This window comes from Electrona antarctica (assembly GCF_951216825.1).
Source record: "Electrona antarctica genome assembly, chromosome: 3".
Lineage (NCBI taxonomy): Eukaryota > Metazoa > Chordata > Actinopteri > Myctophiformes > Myctophidae > Electrona > Electrona antarctica.
In genome coordinates this window covers 48,617,682-48,627,681 of record NC_136808.1, presented here as the reverse complement: position 1 = coordinate 48,627,681, position 10,000 = coordinate 48,617,682, and the positions used below count along the sequence as shown (strand labels likewise).

Genomic DNA, 10,000 nt, shown 5'->3' with positions numbered 1-10,000 from the left:
ACTAAACTGAAATAAAAAGCAATGAAAAATGCACAACTCTATAATAACCGTGTGTGTGTGTGTGTGTGTGTGTGTGTGTGTGTGTGTGTGTGTGTGTGTGTGTGTGTGTGTGTGTCTCTCTCAGGGTTCGGTGCTCGAGGCCAACATCTCTGGTCTGCAGCCCTACACTGAGTACAGCCTGCGTGTGGAAGCTGTGAACACGGCAGGTACAGTACAGTACAGTACAGTACAGTACAGTACAGTACAGTACAGTACAGTACAGTACAGTACAGTACAGTACAGTACAGTACAGTACAGTACAGTACATACGGTGCTCATCATGTCATAAGAACAAAAAAGGCAGATACCCTCACAAAAAACCACGCAGTAATTCTGGTCTCTAATAGCCTCACGTAGCCAGCCAGCCTTCACATACCGTATTAGAGCATGTCTGAAATATGTGTCAGAGTTGAAATGTAAATATGAAATAAATGCTTAAACATGTAGCTAGGTGTAATGTTAGAGTCCACAGAAGTGAACATTTCAAGCCTGTTTTCTCAACTCGCTGTTTTCTGCAAGACATTACTCTATAAGCCATATCTCCAAAACTGGACAACCAATATGTCAATTTGAAGCTTTCATATGACACGAACAAAACAAAAATTAAAAAAATCCAATGGCAGTCCCTCAGTCAAATTTGGTCACATATTATTTGATATTGCCCAATAAGGCAGATTAAGTCTGACCCCTTCTCAATTGTGGGAGGACTTCACGGCCAAAGTGGTGACGAGCCAACCAGATTCGTCTGGAACCAGTGTTGTTTTTGTCGACTAAAACTAAACCGAAAAATGTACGTCGACTACCTTTTTCTACTGACGAAACTAAATGAAAACTAAATGAAAACTAAGCTATGATGACTAAAACTATACTAAATATATATATATACAATTTCGTCAACAAATAAAAACTAGAATAAAATGTTAGGAAGGGACTAGTGGACAAGAGATCCAGTATAAGTCATTTTACACTTTGCAGGTGCAACGCGACGCGTTGTGAGCTTGTAGATCGGCTATTTTCAGCAAATGTTAAAACAGTCATGTATCAAGGCCCGCCAAACAGGCATCAAGGCCCGCCAAAATACATTTTAGTCAACTAAATCACCTGCAGATTTAGTCGACTAAATTCCTATGATATAAAAACACCCCCCCCCCCCCCCCCCATGCAGGCAGTGTGTCCAGTGCATGGGTGGTCACTAGGACGATGGAGTCGCCCCCAGCAGGCCTGGCTAACTTCACGGTGGAGCAGAGAGAACAGGGCAGAGCTCTGCTGCTGACCTGGGAGCAGCCGCACACTCCTAATGGACTGATCACTGTACGTAGACACGCACGCACGCACGCACGCACGCACGCACGCACGCACGCACGCACGCACGCACGCACGCACGCACGCACGCACGCACGCACGCACGCACGCACGCACGCACGCACGCACGCACGCACGCACGCAGGAGCCACACACTCCTAATCGAGTTAAAACATTTGGGAACCCCTGGATTGCTACATGCACGCCTTCATTTTGAACTGACAAATTCCAATACCCAAAATCTCGGCCACTCGCTCACTCACACTTGGTCACTCCAGCATGGCGGTGTTACGGTGAAATTACTGACCTGCTGAAATATGTAACAATCGAATCACATACTGTAATGTCGGTGTCCGAATGTAAATCGGTTTCATTTCATCGTTTCATTAGTCGTGTTCAACCTAGCGGTATTTAGGCCACGTATTTAAAGACCTCCATGTAGGCTAAGTTAACGTGTCCACAAGATGGTCACATATTTCAGCAGGTCACCAATTTCCCCATAACACCGGCATGCTGGAGTGAGCGAGTGTGAGTGAGCGAGTGTTGGAATTTGGCTTAGGTCACTTCACTGCGCAAAAAGCATGGAATACGGATGTGTAAACTCCCGTTAAACTTTCAAACAAACTCCGGTAAGCCACACACTCCTAATCGAGCTAAAACATTTGGGAACCCCTGGATTGCTACATGCACGCCTTCATTTTGAACTGACAAAATTCCAATACCCAAAATCTCGGCCACTCGCTCACTCACACTCGGTCACTCCAGCATGGCGGTGTTACGGTGAAATACGGATGTGTAAACTCCCGTTAAACTTTCAAACAAACTCCGGTAAACTCCCGAATTGTACCATCAAACCTGTATATTACCGTATATTACTGTATATGCGGCTAAACTTGAGGTTTACGGGCAAATCTAGTGACCATAATTGCCCGTTAACTCCTCTTTTCACGCAGCTTCTCTCTCCCTTTTCCTTCTGTTGAACCATTCATTCCATGTTGAACCATTCATTCCCTGTTGAACCATTCATTCCCTGTTGAACCATTCATTCCCTGTTGAACCATTCATTCCCTGTTGAACCATTCATTCCCTGTTGAACCATTCATTCCCTGTTGAACCATTCATTCCCGGTTGAACCATTCATTCCCTGTTGAACCATTCATTCCCTGTTGAACCATTCATTCCCGGTTGAACCATTCATTCCCTGTTGAACCATTCATTCCCTGTTGAACCATTCATTCCCTGTCCGATGTGCAGGTGTACAACGTGTACAGCGAGGGGAACCTGGAGTTCAGCGGTCTGTCTCGCCACTTCCTGTTCCGTCGCTTGGAGCCGTGGAGCGTCTACTCTCTCCTCCTGGAGGCGTGCACCACGGCCGGCTGCACGCGCACCCCTCCCCAGCTCGCCGGCACGGCCGCCGCGCCCCCCGCCGCACAGCCCCCTCCCACGCCGCTCTCCATTGGCCCGGACCGGGTGTCACTGGCCTGGGGCCCGCCCTCCCAGCCCAACGGGCCAATAGGAGAGTATTTGTTGCTGGGGCGGAGTCTGGAGGAAGTGGGGAGGGGGCGGAGTAATGAAAACGACCTGGACAAAGGGAAGGTTGGTCAAACTAAACTATACTATATCTGTAAAACATAGACTAAAAGTTTCTTGCACTTACCCTACCCCCTTAGATAGCACTTTGTGTAGCACTAGAATTGCACTGTATGTAGTCATAGCACTTCATAGGACATATGTACGTATATAGCATAGTATAGTATATGTGTATAGTTTATATGTATAGTTTGATTATATAGATATTCCACTGTTACGTTATTAGCTTACGCATGTTTCATGATAACTCATTTGTATGTATGTGATGTATTGCCATGCTTTTTGTTCTTGCTTAATGTAAATCGCTCTGGATTAAGAGCGTCTGCTCAGAATGGCCTTAAGACCCGGATATATTTCTACTTGCAAAAAAGAGATTTCAACCTTACTACTACTTTGTACTAGTACTTTGCAGAGAAAAGTATGTAAAAAAAAAAAAGGTTTTATGCAAATGTTATGCACATTTATAATAATTATTAAAATAATAATAATACATTAATAATTTACATTTGGGGGATATCTTTCACAATAATAAATAAAACATGTTCTAGACACTAATGATCACAAAAAAATATATATTACAGGCATTTTACTTAAGAATTGTTCAAAGTCCAGAGATTTTTAAGTTGTGTGAATTTCTGCATCTCTGGGGGGTATTTCAATGCAAATATCATGACCAATGGCATTGCAAGACTAAACAAAAACAAAAAACAGATTTGTTTTATTTTATTAAGTAATTCAAATATAAATGTTGCTAAAAAGCATGGATGGGGCTTACAGGGATAGCTGAGACGGGGAGGACCTGGTTCATTCTTACAGGGATAGCTGAGACGGGGAGGACCTGGTTCATTACAGGGATAGCTGAGACGGGGAGGACCTGGTTCATTACAGGGATAGCTGAGACGGGGAGGACCTGGTTCATTACAGGGATAGCTGAGACGGGGAGGACCTGGTTCATTCTTACATGGATAGCTGAGACGGGGAGGACCTGGTTCATTACAGGGATAGCTGAGACGGGGAGGACCTGGTTCAGTACAGGGATAGCTGAGACGGGGAGGACCTGGTTCATTCTTACAGGGATAGCTGAGACGGGGAGGACCTGGTTCATTACAGGGATAGCTGAGACGGGGAGGACCTGGTTCATTACAGGGATAGCTGAGACGGGGAGGACCTGGTTCATTACAGGGATAGCTGAGACGGGGAGGACCTGGTTCATTACAGGGATAGCTGAGACGGGGAGGACCTGGTTCATTACAGGGATAGCTGAGACGGGGAGGACCTGGTTCATTACAGGGATAGCTGAGACGGGGAGGACCTGGTTCATTCTTACAGGGATGGCTGAGACGGGGAGGACCTGGTTCATTACAGGGATAGCTGAGACAGTGAGGACCTGGTTCATTACAGGGATAGCTGAGACGGGGAGGACCTGGTTCATTCTTACAGGGATAGCTGAGACGGGGAGGACCTGGTTCATTACAGGGATAGCTGAGACGGGGAGGACCTGGTTCATTCTTACAGGGATAGCTGAGACGGGGAGGACCTGGTTCATTCTTACAGGGATAGCTGAGACGGGGAGGACCTGGTTCATTACAGGGATAGCTGAGACGGGGAGGACCTGGTTCATAACAGGGATAGCTGCGACGGGGAGGACCTGGTTCATTCTTACAGGGATAGCTGAGACGGGGAGGACCTGGTTCATTCAGGGATAGCTGAGACGGGGAGGACCTGGTTCATTACAGGGATAGCTGAGACGGGGAGGACCTGGTTCATTACAGGGATAGCTGAGACGGGGAGGACCTGGTTCATTCTTACAGGGATAGCTGAGACGGGGAGGACCTGGTTCATTCTTACAGGGATAGCTGAGACGGGGAGGACCTGGTTCATTACAGGGATAGCTGAGACGGGGAGGACCTGGTTCATTACAGGGATAGCTGAGACGGGGAGGACCTGGTTCATTACAGGGATAGCTGAGACGGGGAGGACCTGGTTCATTCTTACAGGGATAGCTGAGACGGGGAGGACCTGGTTCATTCTTACAGGGATAGCTGAGACGGGGAGGACCTGGTTCATTACAGGGATAGCTGAGACGGGGAGGACCTGGTTCATTACAGGGATAGCTGAGACGGGGAGGACCTGGTTCATTACAGGGATAGCTGAGACGGGGAGGACCTGGTTCATTACAGGGATAGCTGAGACGGGGAGGACCTGGTTCATTACAGGGATAGCTGAGACGGGGAGGACCTGGTTCATTCTTACAGGGATAGCTGAGACGGGGAGGACCTGGTTCATTCAGGGATAGCTGAGACGGGGAGGACCTGGTTCATTCGCCGGTCGAGTCACACTAAAGACTATAAAAATGGTGCTCAATGCCTCCCTGCTTGGCACTCAGCATCAAAGGTTGGCTATATGTCACGTCTCTGTGACATTATACTAGCGTCCTGTCCGGGGGGTGTACTTGTACATCATGTACATGTTTTTTTTTTTTTTAAACCAATTTTCCTGAAAGGTCACCTTGATTGATAAAATTGATAATCTGACTTTTTTTCTCCAATCGATTAGAAGCAGTGGTTCCCTATGGAGCCACAAAGAGTCTCCTTTGTGTCTCCATAGGGAACCACTGCCCAGTCATCAATTTATTGGCTTATAGGAATGCGGGGGGAAAAAACAAATCCATGAATTCCATGAGTGCGGTTTGGTTGTGTCCACCATACAGGTTCTGTTCAGAGAGAGCTCTCCCGAGGAGGATGCAGACAGGTTCTCCTACACGGTGACGGGTCTGAGGCCGTGGACGCAGTACCAGTTCAGCGTCCGCGTCCACAACCCTGCCGGCCACGCCCTCAGTCCCTGGGTCACCGTGACCACCAAACAGGGTCCCCCCCGCGGCCTCGCCGCCCCTACGCTCGCCCACATCCAGGTATAGTGTTGATTTTGTCGACCAAAACCATGACGAAAAAAATGTCCATCGACTACCGTTTTACACTGAGGAAAACGAAATAAAAAACGTGATGACTAAAACCATGACTAAATATATTGACAATTTTCGTCAACAAATAAAAAACTAGACCAAAATGTTAGCAAGGGTTTAATGGAGAAGAGATCCAGTAGACCTAAAAGACGAAAAATGTCATGCTTGGTTGCATGCTGAAAATAGCAGATCTACAAGCTGTAAGCTTGTAAAATCAAGCTTGTAAAAGCAAGTGTAAAATTATTCATTACGATGCCACCAAGTCGTCAAAATAAAATAAAAAAATCACACCCGTGTGAACTGAGTGGTGTAAGGTATATAGCCTGTCTGACGTAATGAAATCATGTCTGACGTAATTAAATCACACCCGGGTGAACAGGGTGAACATAGCAACCATGCTCATTTTTTCTGCACTAACAAAGCCAGTTGTAGGAGTGGTTTACACCACTCAAAAATCAGTATTTTAGGACTAGGAGGGAGACCCGCACACTGCCACTTGCTGGTTCAAGGTTGATGCCTGAGGAAGGTCGAAAGACCGAAACGCTGCATATGGTGGACATAAAATAAAAAGCTCTTGAACCAGCAAGTGGCAGTGTGTGGGTCTCCCTCCTTCTCCTAAGTGTCTGCAGTCTGCTGCTTTGTCGCCGACGCACCTGCGTCAATTAGTAAGTCAAGTGTGCGGAAGTCTCTCCTCAATAGTATTTCAGGAATAAATCTACAGTTGATTTAGTCAAAAAACTAGACTAGAAATGTGACTAAAACTAAATGAAAACTATTCAAAAGACCGTGACTAATAACTAACTCAAATTGTGCTGTGAAAAACACCACCACCACCTCCACCTCCATGCAGGGGCGTCCCGGGGAGCTGCTGGTCTCGTGGACTCCACCGCTGGAGACCAACGGGGTGCTGCTGTCCTACCGGGTCCACAGGGACAACGTCAGCTTCTCCTTCAGCTTCGACCCGGCTGTCCTCAGCTACACGGACCAGGACCTGCTGCCCTTCACCGAGTACAGGTGTTTCTGATCACACTGAATGTATAATGAATGCCTCGGAGGGATGATAAATGGCCTCGTTAAAAAAGAAAGTTTGAATTATGGTTTTAACCCATTTAGACCTGAGGACGATTCTACAAATGTCTTCGAAATCAAGGCAGTTTTCTGATAAACCTCTGTTTCTGTGTCAGTGGTTCTCAAACTATTTCATGTCAAGGAGCCCCAGAATTATTATGTAATTGGCCTCCAACCCCCATCTCAAAATATGTTTGTTCCAGGGACCTATTATAGTTGTCTGGTGTGTGCTTTGTTTTTTTACGGCATGGTGCTGAATGTTTGTATGTATGTATGTACAGTATGTACAGTATGTATGTCCCCACAGAAGTAGACCATATCCCAGTGTATAGTGTGTAGTGTACTCCTTCACACACAGGGGTGAAAGTGGGCCGGGACGGTCCGGAGCTCCGACCCGGTAAGACCTGAACCCCCGGAGCGCACCAGAGCTATCAAAATACTACATTATATAACCTGCCACTGTGCACACAAACGCATGTCCAAGAGGAAAACAATCCATACATTATATATAACGTCAGAATCGGGCAGAAGTGTTATTAGTTGAGTTTTCTTAATGAAGTGCTTGCCAAAATGCAGTTTTCTATGCATTTCAGGGGTACTGTGGGGTTTGACAAATTATTTTTGGGGGGTCGTCGCAGAATGTAATTTCTGGGAGCTCCTGCAAGAACTGAAAGCCACTTTCACCCCTGCGTGCACACATAGACATCAAAGGGGGCTTCAGCCCCTACCCTTTAACCCGTCTGTAAAACAACTGCCCTCTCCAGACCATGAATGCAGCATTTACTGGTGAAAGAAATGCAAATGCCCTCCTCTCCTTGCCATGCCATACCCGATAATTGCTTTTTTCCTGAACTCTCCTGATCTTGAACTCAGCATTTTGCGATGAAAGAATTTGTTTAGAAATCCATGTCATCGCCGCATCTCCAGTAGCCAACGAGTGCGGGGGTCGCGCCCGGAAAATAGCCGATCTACAAGCTCTCAACGCGTCGCAGCGCGACGCGTTGAGAGCTTGTAGATCAGCTATTTTCTTCCAAAAGTGCCCTCTTACAGAAATTCAGCCCCTGCGTCTCTTACACTCTCTGCACGCCCCTGCCTCCTTCACAAACTGTACACCAGCAACACCATTAATGGTTCCTGAGGGCCCTAATACCACGTTTTATGGCTTAACTTACGGTAAGAAAGTAAACAGCCCTGAATTAGTCATGGTGCCCTGGTGTGACTATACCATCCTCAACATAATGAAACGCCTCCATGTCTTAAAGGGCCACTTCACCCCTTTTGCAACCAGAGCTTATTTTAATGATGTTTATAGGACACAAAAAACACTATCTTGTGGTTTATATGTGTGTAATATGTATTTTTTAGATGTTTTAGTTATGAAGCCATGTTCATGACCAAAAACCTGTCATGAACTAGGTCTCACTTCCTTATGGACTACAAAGTCACACCTCCATGCAGCCTCCCCGCTCTCCACAAGGAGGGGAAGTGCACTGAAGCATTATGGGCATTGTAGGAATTCAGCAATCCAGTCAAACCCTATATAGTCAAACACACAGACTACATTATTTTTCTGGCCATATAGGGTGCAAATTTCAAATTGTGCTACTGTTATCTACTACAGATACTATTAACATAGATAGAGTGACAGTTTCTTCCAGCGGTGAAATGTCCCTTTAAATGAAGACATGAGTCCTGTTAATGAAGATGCGCAAAATAGGACCCCTGTGTCTCGTTCTCTAATGAACGACGTTCAACGTTGTGTTCCGTTGTGCAGGTATGCGGTCATCGCCTGTACGTCCGAAGGGTGCGTCACCAGCCCACACACAAACATCACCACCCTAGAGGCCCCCCCAGTGACAGTGGACCCTCCCTCTCTGAACGTCGCCGCCCACAGCATAAAGGCTTCCTGGAGCGTACCACTGACAGAGAACGGGGAGGTAACCGAGTATGTGCTCAGGATCGACGAGGAGGAGGTGTACCGTGGGAGGGATTTGTCCGTGACGCTCTCTGAGCTCCTCCCTCACACGCAGTATGAACTCGTCCTATTGGCTTGTAACAGCGGGGGGTGTACCCCTAGCACCACAGCCTCCACGGTGACTGACGAGGCCCCTCCTACTGGTCTGATGGCTCCAACTCTCAAGGTATGATTGGTTTATGGTTCACTTTCAAAGCTTTTTACATTTTGTCTGTCTATAGTTACACTATCAGTGTCTCTCACAGGAGAGAGGGGGGGGAGGGGGGACTCATTTCAGGACCTCAAATATGATTAGACTATACGTCACACACACACATATTAACTGTATATATGATGATTCCGGGTGTGACAGTACAGTACAGTACAGTACAGTACAGTACAGTACAGTACAGTACAGTACAGTACAGTACAGTACAGTACAGTACACCCTGGGCGCGTTCCTGTGGGTCTGGACTCTGGAACTTCCCGGGGACCCCCGGGGACCCCCACACAGAGTTGGGGGTCACTTCACACGGGTGTGATTTTCAATAAACAATACATCGTTGTCCCCAGAGAAAATTGGAGATACTTTCAATGTTAGACGTTTATTGCTGAATGCATAGGCGATTTTAGCGGGGGTGTGGGGGGGAATTAAATATATATTTTTTGTCAATTGTAACTTTATACTCATTTTTTATATTTTTCATTTCATTCATGCTTTGTAATGAACAGTTTTGCAACATTACATGACTCACATGCTGATTGGCTATAGTATGCTCCAATAGGCCTACTTGTCTTGCATATTTAGTTGTTGTCTCCACCAGGCCGAAGGCATGGGGAGAGAGTATGTTTTGCACTCCGTCCGTCCGTCCGTGTGTCCGTCCGTCCGTCCGTCCGTCCGTGTGTCCGTCCGTGTGTCCGTCCGTGTGTCCGTCTGTGAACAGCTAATCTCTGGCACCGTTGGCTTGATCGCAGCCATACTCTGCACACACACTCCCTGAATGCCAGAGCTGAACCTCTGCCCCAAAGTTTTCACATTGGCCTGTTATAGCGCCACCAGGAGGCCGCTTTGTGCAAAACAAATG

The 10,000-nt window shown here is 46.8% G+C and overlaps 1 protein-coding gene across 1 annotated transcript in view; it reads left to right on the top strand.

Moving 5' to 3' along the window:
* Positions 1-10,000, top strand: part of ush2a (Usher syndrome 2A (autosomal recessive, mild)) — a 363,038-nt gene that overhangs the window by 325,733 nt on the left and 27,305 nt on the right. The window contains exons 71-76 of the mRNA XM_079496383.1: positions 125-206; positions 1,205-1,350; positions 2,596-2,937; positions 5,642-5,842; positions 6,744-6,907; positions 8,736-9,102. Coding sequence (XP_079352509.1) covers positions 125-206; positions 1,205-1,350; positions 2,596-2,937; positions 5,642-5,842; positions 6,744-6,907; positions 8,736-9,102 — 1,302 coding nt within the window. The remainder of the gene's footprint in view (positions 1-124; positions 207-1,204; positions 1,351-2,595; positions 2,938-5,641; positions 5,843-6,743; positions 6,908-8,735; positions 9,103-10,000) is intronic.